We start from the raw sequence: 16,660 nt of genomic DNA, 5'->3' as shown, positions 1-16,660 counted from the left end.
GAATAACAGGGTAGCCAACCTGTGAAAATGTTACAATGTCTGTAGGATTCCTAAACCAATCCATTAAAGATCCGTAATGTTGAAACCAATGTATATCTCGTTTCGGTGAATAGTTTCTGTTCTATGAACAGACAGAACCACGCAGGGTGTTAGAAAAATTTTTATTTTGTCATCCTTGTCATCGAAGCACCGGGAGTGCTGTCAAACAATACTTGAAATAAATTGTTGTCATTAAGGGGTAAATTAATAGATCGACATGGGAGACGGGAAGAAGGGCGAACGACAACCGTTGTTAAAAAATGAAAATGTCACTTATAGTTCACACGGCAGCGATTTCGTTGGTAAATAATATTCGATTTTGATCACGGAAGAATTAAGTTTGTTTAATCCGATTGCTTATGGTTACCTCTACTACATTTTACTTTAGATGAAGTGGAATCGACTGTTAGTACAGTATCTGCAATAGGTCCTGATGAAGTGCCACCTCCATACGAATCAAGTAGTCAATGTGGCAAGCCTATGGTCACTTGTAGGGTTTGTCAAGCTATGATAGATATTTCTGGTAAAAGAGATCAACATGTTGTCAAATGCTGTCAATGTAATGAAGCTACAGTATGTTATCAAAGTAATTTAATTCATTGGAATCCATTCTCATATCAGAAATAAAAGCCATAAATCACTTTTTTAGCCCATACGAAATGCACCTCCTGGAAAGAAATATGTCCGTTGCCCATGTAATTGTTTATTAATATGTAAGAGTTCTTCACAACGTATTGCTTGTCCAAGGCCAAACTGTAAACGTATTATTAATCTTGCTCCAAGCCCAATTACACCACCTGTTTTATCTATGCCTGGAATGTGTAGGGTATGCTGTGGTCATTGTCATGACACATTTTTGGTAAGGATTTACATAAGGAACATTTTATTTGATTGAAATATCTTAGTAATTAATATATGTGTTATTACATTCTTTAGTTTAATACCTTAAATAATGCTTTGGCTCGATGTCCACATTGCCGAAAAATATCTTCTGTTGGTCCAGATTTTGCTAGAGGTCGAGGTATTGCATTCACTATCGTTGGATTAATAGCCTTAGTAATTGCAATAGCTGTGACTGTAAGTATTTTTATAACATCTGATATATTAAAAAAATTACATAATGAAAATTTATGGTAATTTAGATATATTTTAAAACAGATTATAATTGATACCACTTTATTTTCAGGTTGGAACACATGCATATGCAAAAACTAGTGGTGGAATTTATGTAGCTTATGTTGGTGAGTATGATAAAATTTGTTCAAATTGAATTATTAATTGAATATATAAACTTCTTGCATATAAACATTTATTTACATTTACATATTACTCAAGTAATAAGTTGTCTTTTTTACTAGGTTTGTTTTCAAAATTTTATTTTCAGGTGCATTTCTCTTGGCACTTTTGTGCTTTGGACGCAGCATTTATTATTGTACAATGAAAATTAGTATGATAGAAGGTCCAATGTAATACCATAAATGACAATCAGTTGCTAATATTTTAAAACCAATTCCTCTAACATCTATGTCGTATAATAATATATTTAGATCAAATGTTTATAGTAATAAAATGACATACAAGTCCTTCTAGGACAATTGGTACATTTTTTACACATGCATATGTAAGTTTATATTGCTAGTAATGAGCAATATTCTTACATATACATATGCAAATGTACATGTTACGGATGAAGAGGATGTGTAACTGTAATGTATGACACTTTCTCACATAAGGTAATATATCAAAAAGTACTAGAAGTTGGGGTATCCATTTAAAAAACAAAGGATTGTTCCTCTGCACTTTTATATTGTCGAGCACAGGACCAAGACAACAACCCCATTATATTGTTTTCATATTTGAATGAGAATATACTAATGAAAATATGCTTTCTACATCTACAGTAAATATACAAAATGCACATATATACATACATAGATATATATGCAAATAAAACATTCTTGCATGAATATTCCAATTGTAAGCAGCTATACATACAGCTATATATATATTGTGTTTGCAATTACGAACTTGCATTGTCAGATAACGAAAGAATAAAAATATCTTTTTAAGAAAAAATTATAAATCGATATCGTTTGACAGACGTTTTTGGGTTTATGTATTATTTGACATGCAAGTAAAATTATATAAAATACATATGTTGAACTTTACTATTTTATTACCATTGCTGCAACTTAAATTATTAAATTATAACGATATTTTTTAGGAATGTAATTCTATTCAAGTGTTGGGTAACAAATAGTTGCAAACATTTAAATTTGTCGCATTTTTCAGACATAACATATTAGATAAAAGAGATTAAAATTAGAAACTTTGATATTATAAATGTTTCAGTAACATTTTTATTGCACAAGATATTATTTTAAAAGATATAAGTATATGAAATATGTAATATTACTAAATTGATTGATTCATTACTAAACAGCAAAGCTATTTATTACTTCTGTTTTGTAATGGCATTCCAATCCAGAAAATTATTTATGTAATACTACATACATCATAAAATATTTGCAATCTAAAACCATTATTTAAAATTTAAACCTAATTATCTGACAATAAATAGTGATTGTTACAAATTGTAGTTATATTTGTTTCATTTTTTAGTGTAAACTCGACCTAAGCTTATACTTCATGTTCTAGTAACTTTACTCATATTTAGTTATGGATATATGTATATCTCAGATATATATGTGTGTAAACACCGCTTACCGCCAAAACTCAGTATGATCGTACCAATAAAAAAGTATTACTTATTACTTAAGTTTCAAAAATATTGATGATTTTTATATTTGTCACAAATAAAAAGTGCTTTTTTGCTATTTTTTAGAGATGGTGAATGTGAGGAATGGGCAATTGTTGAGTTACAAGGTGATTTAAAATTTAATTCCGTGAATATTACAAATGTATATATCGGAGATTTACACTTTACAAAATCTGGTACACCTATACTTATAATCGGCATTCATGTATTACAAGGAAAAGAAATGGCGCTTCAAAAACCATTTGCAGTTTTAGTTAAAAAAAAGAATGAAGAAACTAATACAGTTAATACTTCCGAAGTAAAAACGGCATACATTATTAAAGCAATTGTAAAGAAGAAATTAGTTTTTAAGTCTAGACCAAAACCTATTGTAACAAATGTCCCAAAATGTCATTAAACATATGTATAAATATTGTACCTTATTGGTGTAATTTTATGGTATACTGTGCTATTGAAATAAACTATTGTGATATAAATATGAATGTATTGTTGCTGATAAATAAATTTACATAGGTTTAAAAAACAATTTGCTTTATTATTAATTTTTAGTCTTGTGTAATCTTACTTAATCTTACTTAAAAATAAAAAGTATTATCCTAAATTGATTTATAAACATTATGGGAACTAGTCCTTCATTTCTCCTTCCTCATCTTCTTCTTCCACACCTCTTATATACATTACATTATTACATCTGATTAAGACTTCACCAAGGTTGCCAGTACAATTTCCTTCTATATGTTCCTCTGTATTAGCTAATTGTAAATTCATATATCCATCGACGGAGACAAGATAACCTTTATATTCATGGCCCCATTTTAATTTTACCATAACTGGTTTTCCAGTTAAACCATTTAGAAATGGTTTTGGATTTATTGGCATTGTTGCAGCCATTGTGTAGTATTTTTCCTTAATTTCTGCAAAATATATTACACAGTGCATATGTTGTTATAAATATTTAAAACAACAATTTCAATAAATATAAATAGATATAACACCTAAAATATATATGCAAATATAATACATAACAATGAATAGCAAAAATTAAATTAAATGAGATACTGTTTGACAATTATATTAAATGTTGAGGTTAACTTTATATATATAAATATTGGCAATATATTAAAAACTTATGTATCGTATAATTGTAAAATTATTGTTATTTTTGATGAAAATTTTGTACTTACATATTTAAAAAATGATAAAATAGAAAACTCTCCGAATTTTTTACAAGTCCTGTAAAAACAAGACGCTCGAATTTGAAGCAGCGTGCAATTGTGTTGTTAGAATCAGAAATGGCGCACGCACTTAGAACACATAACCTAAACTTATCAAAACTTGTAGTAATTTGTGATTTCTATCAAAATACACGATAATTATCTCCATACATTTATATACATTTAACACGATTTATTAAAAGGATCTATTAATAAAATTAAAAACAAATAGAATTATAAGGATATTTAATTTTAATTTGTTTTCAATAAAGAATTTGTGTCTTTCATTAAAAGTAATTACACTTTAAAAATGAACATTTTACCAAAGAAAAGGTATAATTAAAATTAATTCGTATATAATGAATATTTTCTTTAGGTACATTAAAATAATTATAAAAATTATTCTTTTTAGGTGGCATGTACGTACTAAGGAAAACATTGCTCGTGTACGGCGTGATGAAGCAAAAGCTGCAGAAGAAGAAAGACTTAAACAAGAACGAATTCAAAAAGCAGTATGTATGAATAAGAATAAAACAGAAACTAATTGTTCATTGCTTATGTAATCAATGGAATTTGAAATACTTTTCTAGGAAACTGAAGCTAGAATTAATCTTTTGAGAGAAAAAGCCAGATCAAAATACGATGGACGAACAGAAGCATTGAAAAGTGATACAGATGCCTCATCTTCAAAATGGGATCATGTTAATTTTTTTGCTGAACTTGAACAAGGAAAACTTGATTATAATAAACCTAATGTAGAACATGAAAAAGAAAAAAAGGAAGAAAAAGAAAAGTATGAGAAACAGATTGGCTATCTTACATATCTTGGACAAGATACCAATGAAGCAACGGGTAGGAAAAATTGGTATGAAGAATTACCTGAGAGATTGAGAGACACAGGAAAGGATGTAGAAGTACAAGTTGAAAAGAAGACATTACATGATCCCATTCATGATATAAAGAAATATTTAAATATAATGGGGTCTGGCTCTATAGAAAAATGTACAAAAATTAGAACAGGAACTATTAAAAGGAAAAGAGATGATTCAGATAAAAGTGATGATTCAGATCACGAAAAATTTTCGAAGAAACACAAACACAAAAAATCTAAAAAACATAAGAAGCATAAAAATAAAGAAAGACAAAATGTAGAAAAACCGAGTATAGATGTAGAGAAGTTAAGAGCAGAGAGATTGTTAAGAGAACAAACTGAGAAATTAAGAACAGAAGCTTTATTGGCTAAATTGAGAGGAGATCCAGTTCCAATAGTAGCACCAAAGACTCCTCCCAAAGCCATTATCAAACAAAAATATAATTCACAGTTCTTCCCTGAAATTGCTAGACAAAATGCTGAAAGAACTCCTAGTGTACATCCAATGAGAGAACAGTAAAATGTAAGTTGCTTTTTATTTTATAATTACATGTATTTCTTTTATTGTGCTAATATTCATTATTACTACAATTATGTAAACATCTATGTACACATATAGATATTTGTATAAAATTTCATAACATCTATGCTTAGTATCTAATACATTAAGTCATTTGTAAAATATAAAATATAACACAATATGAAATACATATATATATTTCTTAAATAGTACTATTTTATAAAGCGCAATAAAATACAAATAAAAAAGAAAAAAAAATGAATTTTAAATTATTTCCAAATGAAATATCAGATATCCCTCATTTTACTAGATTGTGCTAAATTTCGCGGTATGACGTGATGCAAGATGGTGGAATATCACGGATCTCATGGATAATGTATTAAAATTTGACGTTTATGTCATTTTTTCAGTATTCTTGTTCATCACTTGACTTAAATAATTTACTCGTAAGTAATATTCTCTCCTTGTATATATATTAAATATTTCCGCTCAAAATTTTGAAGCCCCATTTTGAAATCTCGAACCAGACGCATAGAACGCGCGAGTTACTTTCGCGTAACATGATTTTCGAATTTGAACAGTTATGAATATACTTAATTACGGTGAAATGATAATTTGTGAAAGCTTTTATTTTACGTCGTTAAAATATAACAGCTTAACTTCAATTATTGTTAGAAAAATTACATTTTTAAGTCATGTTACGAATCGACCTTAAGATAACCTCTTCACTAATTTATACAAATATCGGCATTTCAAAATGTAATTATAAATAATTCATTTATTTTGTATACTTTGAATATAGTGATGCGTACGTTTAGTGTAGTTTATAAAATTTTATATTAAACAGGTAATGTATAATTCAAGTAAATAATTATTGAATATTGTGTTATTGAATAGACTGTGCTATATATATGTACTCTTAAAATTTCCGTGCGAGAATATTAGTATATTATTGGTTATATATTCTAGTTCCTATGTCTAACAATGCTTTGTTAGTTATGTTTAAAATCCTTGTATAATAGGTAGAAATAAATATTTACTATACTTGTATTACAGACAAGATGTTACTATTAATTTAAACGTCAAGAATTTTATAACGGTATGATTTAATTAAATATCATCACCATGAATGAGGAAAGAAGTGTTGAAGATTCTTCATATTTAAGTTATGAAATAAATGGCACTAGATATATTTTACAAACTGTATCAGATCCAGCTATAGATATATCAAAAGCTGTATCAATCACTCAAGAACAAAACACAATTAATCTTATAAATGAACCACAGGTAGAAAAAGATGATGAATCAATTTCTTTAATTTGCTTAGATGGTCAGGTTTATGCGTTTCAAAATGGAGAATTACAAGAATTAGATTTTAGTCAAGTAATAGACGAAAATGAATCACAAGAAAAAACAGTGTTGCTACCTAAAGAAGATGATAATTGTGAATCACAGTACATTACCAACGAAGGATTAGTAATTGGAAATATTGATGAACATTCTCAAGAACAATATGAAATTATTACTGGTCAAAATGAAAAAAATTTTATAATGGAGAAGCATAATGTAAATGCTAATGATTTTGTGGAAGTCGTAACGGCATTTAAATGTAAGATATGTACTTATACCACTCAAGACAAAACACAATTATTACAGCATTTTCAGAAAACGCATGTAAATCCTAAAGTGGATATAGAGGTAAGCTACAATATTAATTATTTCTTCCCAAATACTTACGGTATTGTACGATATTGATACGATATTGTATCTTTCAGATAAAAGAAGAATCTAAGATTACAGATGAAGTAAAATTGTTATATATGTGTGGAGAATGTTCTAATTGCTTTCCTTCTATTGAAGATTGTAAAGAACACATGATAAACGTAATTATTTAAAATTTATCTGGTCTGTTATAAAAGAAAGTAAATATAAAGATATCATGTTAATGCTTTTTATTTTAGGATCATCAATTAACAGACACAGGAGCCAATAGAGGTGGAAAAGAAAATATAACAGACGATTCAAAAGATTCTGGGTTATTAGAGTGTATAGGACAGAGTGTTGAAAGTAATGATATAAAACGTCAAGTTAAAATTCAAAAACCTTTAAATTCTGAATATATGCTCAATAAAAAAATGATTGAATTAATGGAAAGAAACATAAAGTATATATATTATTCTTATGTTATATCAATCATGTATATCAATCTTTTAAATCTATTATCTATTTTACTTACTCATTAAACTGTATATTTTGCTAGGTGTTCATATAGAGGATGTCCCTACAAATTTTGTACAGAGGAAACAATGCAGCAACATGCACTTTGTCATACGGAATCACAAAATGGAACAGCATTTAAATGTAGCGTTTGCCGTGATATGAAATTTACCAAATGGAGACAGTGTAGCTTACATTTATGGAAAAAGCATCAAATTGGTAAGTATGTAGTATCTATATTTAAACAATAAAATATTAAAACGTGTTTTTTACTATGTATATTTTCTTAGACATAGGATTATTTACTTGTAAAATATGTAAGGCATATAAAAGTGCAACAATGGTCAAACTTTTAACTCATATGCGTGTGCATAGTGAGACACGCGAGTATGAATGTTCAGAATGTGGTAAATGTTTTAAACAAGCCAGTCAATTGCGTAATCATAGAGTTATGCATTTGGATCGCAAAACATTGGAAGTAACGCGGTGGTATACTTCAAAAAAATGTGATATGTGTGGAAAAACTTATGCTAATTCCAAATGTTTGAAGAGTCATATTCAAGCAGTGCACTCAAAATTGCGACCATATGTTTGTAATGTTTGTGGACATTCTAGCGCTAGAAAAGCAATGTTGCAAATGCATTTACGACAACACACTGGTGACAAACCCTTTAGTTGTGAACTTTGCGAATATAAAACAGGTGATCACAATACGTTACGACGTCATATTATGCAACACACAGGTATGCATGATAATAAAGATGTGAAATGATGAAAAAGATGTGTATAGTACAAGGATGTATTTAAAAATTACAAGTATAAATAATATTTTCAGGTTTTAGACCTTATAAATGCCCTCATTGTTCTTATACAGCAATACAAAGTAGTAGTTATAAAAATCATTTGAAATCTAGACATCCTTTACTGTCTGGTTTATTTACATGTGACTTATGTCCTTTCAAAACTGTTAAAAATCAAAGTTATATACAACATGTAAGAGACCATGAAAAAGGATTAATCAAAGCGAATATGCAAAAAAAAGGTATGTTTCAATTTTTTATATAAAAGAATTAATGAATATACAAAAAAAAATAAAATTATATACTTTTTCAGATAGTGAAAATGTCGAAGTTTTTCCTGGTAATATCGCGGCGGCACAATTGATTTATAGTTGCTTAGGTGCCTTTTCAAAAGTGGGCGATACTTTAGAAGCAAATTTAATGTCTTCCTCAACGTCTGCAGACGGTACATCACAAACGATTACGATACAGATACCATCGAAACATCTTGAAGGTTCACTGCCAACAAGAGAATGTAGAACTAAAAGTAACTCAGCAATTGAACAAGAAGATGAAGAAACAATGCATTGTTTTTTAAAAATTCCAAGGGAAGAGGAAGAAAGTATAGACACAGGTGGTATAACTATACCTGCAGAACCTGAGGAATCAGGCGCAACAACTATTAATGTTGATACATGAAATACGGAATATTAATTTGCTAATTAAAATATTTCTGTATATTTAAAAACACCTAGAAATTTATGCTTCAAAGTAAATGAAGAAATGCTAGTCACACGTTACTTAGAAGGTATGAATCAATTTGTTTTGTTTTGATGAAAAATTAGAATTAATATTTTAATTTTTTAAAATTCTAAATCTGATACTATGTTTGGAATTGTACATTATATCAGCAAACACAAACTTAACAATTTAAGTATTTTTATTTTAAAAAAATTTTAATTTTATACATTATTTTAAAGAAATGAGAACATGCACATTCAATCAGTTAATTGCATTCACGGTTTCTATGTTCATATTTGTTCAAAAAAATTGTTATTTCGTCCTGAAACGAGATTTTACAGTTAAAAGAATGTAATTTTGAGATATTTTATTTTAAATTTTACTAAGAATGTAATTTACTATATATTTAAACACATTTTTAAGATTTTGAATGTATTTATTGATAATTGATAAGAAATTAGTAGAAGTGTACATAAAAATTGTAAAATAATAATCTGAGAACCATTGTAAAATGTAAATTACAATGTCTCGTATGGTTTACAATACGAGTAAAATAATATTTTAGATGATGGACTAAAGAGAAACACTCTGATATTTTTGACTTAATTGTTCATCAGGTAAAAATAATACTTATTGCTATGGAAGATTGAATTTAAAATCTTTTTAAGATTTCGCATATTAATTATTGGATTTCACAAATATGTCCCCATAAATTGGAATTACGGTATCAATTTGCTTAAGTGCGAGATTTGTGAAAATGGTAACTGGTGGACATATGTAAACATATTATTTTTAAAAAATCCAATAGGAAAGTTTTAAAATATATTTAACTATATATATAAAGTAAAAAATATATAAATTATAGCATATAATACAGTTGCCTTTTTATATGTATTTTGTAAAAAAAAAACGTGAAGTGAAATAAAAAATACTGTTTTTAAGGACATCCTAAGCAAATTGATACAGGTTATTATTTACAGCTAATTATTCATAAAACGTGAGAAGCTCCTTTTTCTTAAGCAACTGATGTGGATCTTCCCGGAAATTACACCTCGTATCACAACTAACAGTCTCTGGGCAGTTCGCCATAATAAGCTGTTAAAGCTATTAACTTTCTGTCAAGAAAGTTTTGTTCCACTTCTACACCACCACCTACTGCGGCTAACATGGCAAGCTGTAAATTTGTATATATATAAATAAAAGCAATTGATGTATAGTGCATTATAAAGTAAAGTAACATAGAATATCGAAATTTTTCGAATCTTGAATTATAAAAATTTACCTGCATTGTATCTACATTTTTAGGTAGAAAGTAGGCCACATGATCTGTGATTTTTCTTGCTATATTAAATAAATTTACACCACCAATGGGAAGCATAATATTATTGAGATCAAATGTTTCATTCTTGGCATATTCAGGTCCTCCCCAAGGAGGACTTAGAAACACAACATCTGCGCTTAACTTTGATGCGAGTTTAATAAAATCTCCAACAATGAATTCTATTCTGTCTTCAACGCCATAAACTCGAGCATTATTTCGAGCAATTTCGATTTTAGCTGGATCTATATCTATTGCGAAAACTGTAAAAATAAAGATATTGAGTTTCTATGCTAATTACCCACACGCAACGAACGCACCTCTTTCACATGTAAAAGCAAATTGAATAGCGTTCCCTCCTGCTCCACAGAATGCATCGATTACGGTATCGCATTTGCATCTTTGAGCTATGTGCTCCGCAATTTTTTCTGGTGTTACAGAATACCAGCTCTCTATAAAGAAAAGAATAGAAAAAAGTATTTTATTATAAAAATTTAAAAGTTCGTAAGCATGTTATCGAATGATTTATAGAATATTTCACTGTTAGTCTTTTGAAGATAATAAATCTTCATTATTATACATATAAATAATATCATAGAACATACCACGATCCATTTTAATGCCTTGATCAAATTTGCTAAATAGGCGGTATCTTTTGAACCAATATTTCATTAAAGTTTTATCATTGTCTATTTCTAGTGGCAGGCTTACATTTCTTTTGGGTGGCTTCCTTCGTTTTTTCTTTTGCGTCTTCTTTACGCTATCTTCATCTGATAATTTCATACTTTGTATTTCGTTGTTACTATAGTTTTCATCTATATCCATATTGACATTTAATACATCAAAGTTCTCTTGTTCGAAAATTTGATTTTCTGGTACACATTTTGTGGAATTGCTTGTTTCATCCTGATCAAAGTATATATTATCATCTTTGATACTTTGGAAAACATTGCTCTGTTTATCAAATACGTTTAAGGTATCGTGAACATCATCAAATTGTTTTCTATCTGCTCCTGAATCTATTGAACTTGTGCTTGGTTTACTAAATACAAATCGTTTTGTTTGTAACTTTGACTTAAGGCTATGATCACATTCATCATCAGAACTTGACGTTAATTGTGCTGTGTAGGAACCTTTTTCAGAGGATTGTAATTCTGTTTTTACTGGTGGCAAAACAGGACAGTATGATAAATAATGCTTCACCTGTAAAACGAAACGCTAAAGATAAAATACTTTTATATCCACGTTTTTATTTTTAAAAAAATTATTTACTTTGTCTATAGTGTTAGTAATTTCCACTCCGTTATCATCAAAGTATATATGTTTATTTATTGGCTTGGGTTTATATTTCATTTTTAATTGTCTATTTTGTAACCTAATATTTTTTTTTCTATATACTACTTCTCCTTGGAAATTAGATTGTTCGTAATTTTCGTTGAAAGTATATCCCATCAATGAAAATGCTTTTTTTACTGATTCCAGGCCTTCTTCCGTGTCATCATAATCAGCCTCATGACTAAAATGAAAGATATATAGATAAATATTACTTATTTTAACAGATTATAAACATATATAATGATACTGCACCTCCGTTTTAATGTTATAGGTTTATCTTCATTGGGCTCATCTCCATCTCCTTCATTAGAATATTTACGTTGAATACTATTGTTACCACTAGCATCATTGGAATTAATTGCACCATTTTCATTTTCTGTAGTTGAAGTTTGATCATGTTCAACTTCTTGTGAACATTCCATTTCATTAATTTTTTCATTTTTATGTACATCAGTTTCATTATCTTTTGCTTCTACTGTTAAATTTTGAATGAGCATTCCCACTGATTCCATAATTAATCGTTTCTTTTTTGTCTTATCTTTCTTAGAATAAGAAAAATTTTTACTAGGTGCACTTTTACTTTCAGAAATATTAATCTCATTAGATGTGTCTATTTCCCTTTGTGTAAAATCTTGGTCTATACTTTCATCACTTCCTTCCTCTTTCATATCTATATCATTATATTCCTGGCTATATCTTTGATTGCTAATTTCAGGTTGCTCCCTTTTATATTTTTCTATAAATAGTTTATAATGATTTTGGTACTCTATTTGGAAATTTTCTTTCCATAAATGTTGCCAGTACTTATCAGTATCTTCTGGTGTATATTCCTGATCATTATCTTGATCAGAACTTGTGTTTGTTATATTGCTTTCAATGGAACTAGTTACAGAACTGATGAGACTAGATGAATTTGTAGAAATAGAGTCACAACTAGAACTAGTAAGGGTCATCTTTGTGACGTTTGTCATAGAATCTGATGTTGCATTTGTTTTTGCTATTGACTCGTTAATAGAATCACACCTTGTTAAAAGTCTTTCGTCTTCCGCATTAGATTGTTGGTTGTAACTTTCTTCCATACTAAAAGGACTTAATGGATTCCAACCATCTCCAGTTTCCAGTGATGCTTCATTTGTCAATTTCTTTCTATTATCTTCCGCATCTTTGTCACTTATCTCTTGCTTGCTTATGTCATCAAATGAAAAATTAATACTACACGTGTCTTTTGCTTTTATTTCATTATTACCAGCATTATTACTTTTGCTAAATATTCCCTCAAAATTTGAGCGATCAAGTTCACAATTTCTGTGCGCTTGACTAGGAAAACATGTATTTTGCTCTGAAAATTTTTCAATAGTATCTTTCACTTCTAACTTTTCGTTACTTATTAAATGAGCATTTTGTTGCAAATATTCTGGATTTATATAATCTGCATATTTCCTAATCCAAGTTGTCCAAATTATACGTTCACCATTTTTAGACCAATATTTCTCCCATGCCATATCTATTATACTCTTAGTTTTAGAATACATAGAATAGTATGGATAGTCACACGAGCTAAGGTCACAGTTGTACTTGAGTTGGACATCTTCCTTATAAGTTTGTGTATCATTCAAAGAAACATTTTTAAATATATTATGTATCTCAAAATCTTTGTCTTCTAAAATACATGATGGATTTTCTATGTGAAGTTCCTTTTCATTACAAATGGATGGATCATAACTTAAAATTTCAATGTTATCTGCAAGATGATCTGATGAGTGAATGTTTGTTATTTTACATTCAAATTCTACATCTTTATCTTCTTGGTGCTGTGCAATTACATTCACTTTGTCAAATTCATCTTCCAGTTCAGTCTCTGTATTTTGAAAAGTTTTCCCATAAGATGCCAATAGATTTTGTATGCTTTTAGCCTCATGTTGATCATGATATTCTGATAGGTCTGCACCTGAATCTGACTGGTGCAGGCCCAATTTTTGCGTGAGGGAATGTGCAGTAGGACGATGAGCCGAATCACGAACAGAGTCATGTTCATCTGTGGAATAATTGTTGTCTGTGTGTGATGCACTGCAGTAACAGCTCACTGGTTCTTCCTAATTTTAAGGAAGAAAAAAATGTTTTTGTTCAAATGCTATATCGAAACCTAATACAGATACCAATGTTACCAAATTAACTGAAAATAACTAATAAAAAACAAAATAAACGTTCTTACATCATGTTTCTCTATGGATTGTGTTTCTATAATAGACCTTTTATGGAGGTCTAACATTTCTCCAACACAATCGCTCTCAATATCTTCATCTTTATTAGCATCTTCTAGAGCAAGGGCAGTATAAACTTCTGGGTGTCTAAAAGTAAACAAAAATTCACTTCACGTAAGTTCAAAGCAACATATATGTTATTATATTATTCTTTAATTATATTTATCTTATAAAAAATGATGAAAATCAATTTACATAGTTTTTATTATATAAATAAGATGTTCAATATGATACAATATCTCAGTGCTTAATAAGTAGAAAGTAATTCCCACGTGGTATACGAATTGTTTATTTTCGATATTTCGCAGAATCAAACAGAAAAACAAAAAAAATACTTTCAATGACTGTTAGCTTCTATACAACTCTATTTTTTAAGAAAACAACATTATCTCGTTTCTATTATGTATAGTTGAACAAAGGAAAATAATTATTAAGTTTTCAAAAAATACATTGTGACCTAGCTCATTCGAGTGGGTGTCAAGGTTAGGTCATGTGTCACACCACTGATCGATAAAATGGTACTATTTTTAATTTTTGAAGAATTGAATAAACGTGGTATGGGGTACAGGATATAAAAATGAAACTGTGATGTTCAATAGTATAAACGAATCATACTGTTGCAGCTGCATTTACCGAATAAATACTCTGCTGCAAAGACAATAAATGTAATGATCAGGGTCAGTAGACTCAGCTTGTTTTGCGATGTACACTTCGGCTAAAGGTTCCCAAAAGCGGTCACTCATGCCGATAGAAGTGTTTAATTGACTATTTGCTCGTGAATCGTCACAACACCCACATGTCTCACGCTCAAATTTTTACAACTTCCTCGAGTAAAAACAATCCGCCATTTCTTAGACAGCACACCATCGTGAAGTTGCTCCTGATTACCATCATGTTCTAATAATCAATCGATAACTGCTATTTTTGGTTAAGTTTCATTTGATTTTGAAAAACATGTGTACATTAAATATGATGGTATATTACAATTTAAAGATACATCATAATTATACACACTACTTTGTATTATTTAAAAAAATGTTAAATATATTTTCTAAATAATTTTTATTCCACTTGAACAAAGTATGTAAATTATATTATATGTAGAAATTTATGAAGAACAAGCATTTTGTAAAAATTGTCTTTAGGCTACGTTAGATACATTAAAAATAATGTCACAGATGAGATGGATAAATCTTATGCCTTTCTTTTTCTTATGGGATTTCGGAAGTAACTTTACTTCCTTACCATTTTCGTGTCACATGTAACATTATCGATTCAGTATTGAAATAAACTACAGCGCCAAAGAAGCGGAAGAATGTGGGACTAGACAATGTTGCAACCGACCTAATGATCGACAAACGATAGGAGTACTCTTAATCACTGTTGACAATCGTTGGTAATTGACAAGAGGTACAGAATAAAGATGACATTCAATACTTCTTCGTTTTCACGTTTTGGGGATCACCTGACTCCTATACAGTTTTCTTATCGCATGCGACATTGCCGATTTGGTATAATAGTGGTTCGAATTGAAACTAAATTGTTTTATGAAATTATAAATAAGGTATAGAAAATCCTGTAGGTAGGTAGGTAGGTAAGGTATAGAAGAAGAAGTTTGGGAGTCGTACGAGGGTCGTAAATTCCTGTTACGATTTGACTAATCGACGCCGCGAATCGTTCGATCCCTTAATTCGATTCAGATAATAAGGGTAGTTGAATGAATATAACGCTGATATTAACAAGTTAATATATATTTTCAACTATCCAACAACTTTAATGTGATACAAGGTTACGTATGTGGAATAACAAACTACGAATGAGTACGACCTGAGACTCGTTTCATGTTGGCAACTGTGATGATGTATCATCTTCGACTTGGCGATTTTGTTTGACTTCTGACTCCTACTGTTCCTTGAACTGAGTTTTAACTCGAGTTGGTTAACTGACTGATGAGATTTGACTGTTACTTGAATGTTATTGTGGAACAACTCTACAGAGCAAGTATAGAGATGAAGTGACTGCTCTGTAGTTATGAGAGCAAGTGAAGTTCGTTCTTGTGTGTTTACGGAGGAAAGCTTGGAGTGGGTGTCTTTGTTGTATGAAGAAAGCGGATTTGTTGCTCACACTTTCCATTAGGAAAGTAAGGGTAACGATCCGCGATGCCCATTGGTTATGACCAACGTTAGAAATGAAGATAGGAGGAAGAAACCTGCTACCAACGTGGCTCATGGGCGATATTGTTCATGGGAAAAACCTGTTTTTTCGTTAGACCAATATCCACTTTCTCCGTAATTTGTAAGAGCGTGCAATAAACCTAAGGACTGTTCTAAGGACCAGCCATAAACCGAAAATACCTGCAGATTTAAAGGTTCCTGCAAGCTAATAAGATTCAGTTTATGGTGGGACCTTAGGTTTATTAAGGCTTTGTATAATGGTGCTTGGACCATGACGGTCAGACAATGAAGGTCGTCGCACGGATCATCTCACGAGACATAACGGTATTACATATAATACAATTATTGGAATGATGATTTCGTGCAGAACCTACAACCTATATTCTTAATGTTTTCTCATTTTTATGCGTTC

The 16,660-nt window shown here is 29.7% G+C and overlaps 6 protein-coding genes across 9 annotated transcripts; 4 read left to right on the top strand and 2 right to left on the bottom strand.

Moving 5' to 3' along the window:
• Window positions 1-2,193, top strand: LOC126923283 (type 1 phosphatidylinositol 4,5-bisphosphate 4-phosphatase). The gene is made up of 6 exons (XM_050736602.1): window positions 1-341; window positions 428-612; window positions 689-898; window positions 976-1,116; window positions 1,226-1,280; window positions 1,424-2,193. Exons 1-6 carry the CDS (start codon window positions 257-259, stop codon window positions 1,507-1,509), a joined length of 762 nt encoding a protein of 253 aa, XP_050592559.1. The 5' UTR covers window positions 1-256; the 3' UTR covers window positions 1,510-2,193.
• Window positions 2,194-2,346: 153 nt separating this feature from the next.
• LOC126923313 (chromosome transmission fidelity protein 8 homolog) lies at window positions 2,347-3,344 on the top strand. Its single transcript, XM_050736651.1, has 2 exons — window positions 2,347-2,800; window positions 2,885-3,344. The coding sequence occupies exons 1-2, from the start codon at window positions 2,727-2,729 to the stop codon at window positions 3,213-3,215; spliced, it is 405 nt and encodes a 134-aa protein (XP_050592608.1). The 5' UTR covers window positions 2,347-2,726; the 3' UTR covers window positions 3,216-3,344.
• On the bottom strand, window positions 3,333-4,148 carry LOC126923319 (small nuclear ribonucleoprotein F). Its single transcript, XM_050736680.1, has 2 exons — window positions 4,003-4,148; window positions 3,333-3,732 (listed from the first exon to the last, which is right to left on the bottom strand). Exon 2 carries the CDS (start codon window positions 3,707-3,709, stop codon window positions 3,443-3,445), a length of 267 nt encoding a protein of 88 aa, XP_050592637.1. The 5' UTR covers window positions 3,710-3,732; window positions 4,003-4,148; the 3' UTR covers window positions 3,333-3,442.
• Window positions 4,149-4,190: 42 nt separating this feature from the next.
• Window positions 4,191-5,869, top strand: LOC126923219 (leukocyte receptor cluster member 1 homolog). 2 transcript variants are annotated; one of them, XM_050736490.1, is made up of 4 exons: window positions 4,191-4,365; window positions 4,445-4,544; window positions 4,623-5,426; window positions 5,734-5,869. In XM_050736490.1, the coding sequence occupies exons 1-3, from the start codon at window positions 4,343-4,345 to the stop codon at window positions 5,421-5,423; spliced, it is 924 nt and encodes a 307-aa protein (XP_050592447.1). In that variant the 5' UTR covers window positions 4,191-4,342; the 3' UTR covers window positions 5,424-5,426; window positions 5,734-5,869. The 2 variants fall into 2 exon arrangements, with proteins under 2 accessions (XP_050592447.1, XP_050592438.1); XM_050736481.1 differs by lacking the exon at window positions 5,734-5,869 and having other exon boundaries at window positions 4,623-5,681.
• LOC126923112 (zinc finger protein 836-like) lies at window positions 5,740-10,528 on the top strand. Of its 3 annotated transcripts, none has more exons than XM_050736233.1 (9): window positions 5,740-5,869; window positions 6,480-7,121; window positions 7,199-7,306; window positions 7,385-7,587; window positions 7,684-7,859; window positions 7,931-8,383; window positions 8,476-8,682; window positions 8,754-9,227; window positions 10,181-10,528. In XM_050736233.1, exons 2-8 carry the CDS (start codon window positions 6,549-6,551, stop codon window positions 9,116-9,118), a joined length of 2,085 nt encoding a protein of 694 aa, XP_050592190.1. In that variant the 5' UTR covers window positions 5,740-5,869; window positions 6,480-6,548; the 3' UTR covers window positions 9,119-9,227; window positions 10,181-10,528. The 3 variants fall into 3 exon arrangements, with proteins under 3 accessions (XP_050592190.1, XP_050592208.1, XP_050592199.1); XM_050736251.1 differs by lacking the exon at window positions 5,740-5,869 and adding an exon at window positions 5,929-6,182; XM_050736242.1 differs by lacking the exon at window positions 5,740-5,869 and adding an exon at window positions 5,929-6,270.
• On the bottom strand, window positions 9,576-14,989 carry LOC126923063 (trimethylguanosine synthase). Its single transcript, XM_050736087.1, has 8 exons — window positions 14,708-14,989; window positions 14,026-14,161; window positions 12,066-13,906; window positions 11,751-11,994; window positions 11,084-11,681; window positions 10,799-10,930; window positions 10,443-10,741; window positions 9,576-10,334 (listed from the first exon to the last, which is right to left on the bottom strand). The coding sequence occupies exons 1-8, from the start codon at window positions 14,815-14,817 to the stop codon at window positions 10,224-10,226; spliced, it is 3,471 nt and encodes a 1,156-aa protein (XP_050592044.1). The 5' UTR covers window positions 14,818-14,989; the 3' UTR covers window positions 9,576-10,223.
• Window positions 14,990-16,660: the final 1,671 nt, after the last annotated feature.

Source organism: Bombus affinis, chromosome 2, assembly GCF_024516045.1.
Source record: "Bombus affinis isolate iyBomAffi1 chromosome 2, iyBomAffi1.2, whole genome shotgun sequence".
Classification (NCBI taxonomy): Eukaryota; Metazoa; Arthropoda; class Insecta; order Hymenoptera; family Apidae; genus Bombus; species Bombus affinis.
The sequence above is the reverse complement of the archived record's forward strand: the minus strand, read 5'-3'. Positions and strand labels throughout refer to the sequence as shown.

Excerpts from the sequence above, each read along its gene's own strand:
- LOC126923283 (XM_050736602.1), top strand. The coding sequence starts at position 257 with ATGGGAGACGGGAAGAAGGGCGAACGACAACCGTTGTTAAAAAATGAA. Across the intron at positions 342-427 it reads ACACGGCAGCGATTTCGTTG|ATGAAGTGGAATCGACTGTT; the intron begins GTAAATAATATT and ends ATTTTACTTTAG. Across the intron at positions 1,117-1,225 it reads TAATTGCAATAGCTGTGACT|GTTGGAACACATGCATATGC; the intron begins GTAAGTATTTTT and ends CTTTATTTTCAG.
- LOC126923313 (XM_050736651.1), top strand. The coding sequence starts at position 2,727 with ATGTATATCTCAGATATATATGTGTGTAAACACCGCTTACCGCCAAAA. Across the intron at positions 2,801-2,884 it reads ATGATCGTACCAATAAAAAA|AGATGGTGAATGTGAGGAAT; the intron begins GTATTACTTATT and ends GCTATTTTTTAG.
- LOC126923319 (XM_050736680.1), bottom strand. The coding sequence starts at position 3,709 with ATGGCTGCAACAATGCCAATAAATCCAAAACCATTTCTAAATGGTTTA.
- LOC126923219 (XM_050736490.1), top strand. The coding sequence starts at position 4,343 with ATGAACATTTTACCAAAGAAAAG. Across the intron at positions 4,366-4,444 it reads AACATTTTACCAAAGAAAAG|GTGGCATGTACGTACTAAGG; the intron begins GTATAATTAAAA and ends TATTCTTTTTAG. Across the intron at positions 4,545-4,622 it reads AAGAACGAATTCAAAAAGCA|GAAACTGAAGCTAGAATTAA; the intron begins GTATGTATGAAT and ends ATACTTTTCTAG.
- LOC126923112 (XM_050736233.1), top strand. The coding sequence starts at position 6,549 with ATGAATGAGGAAAGAAGTGTTGAAGATTCTTCATATTTAAGTTATGAA. Across the intron at positions 7,860-7,930 it reads ATGGAAAAAGCATCAAATTG|ACATAGGATTATTTACTTGT; the intron begins GTAAGTATGTAG and ends ATATTTTCTTAG. Across the intron at positions 8,683-8,753 it reads AGCGAATATGCAAAAAAAAG|ATAGTGAAAATGTCGAAGTT; the intron begins GTATGTTTCAAT and ends ATACTTTTTCAG.
- LOC126923063 (XM_050736087.1), bottom strand. The coding sequence starts at position 14,817 with ATGAGTGACCGCTTTTGGGAACCTTTAGCCGAAGTGTACATCGCAAAA. Across the intron at positions 13,907-14,025 it reads AATCCATAGAGAAACATGAT|GAAGAACCAGTGAGCTGTTA; the intron begins GTAAGAACGTTT and ends CCTTAAAATTAG. Across the intron at positions 11,682-11,750 it reads TTACTAACACTATAGACAAA|GTGAAGCATTATTTATCATA; the intron begins GTAAATAATTTT and ends TTCGTTTTACAG.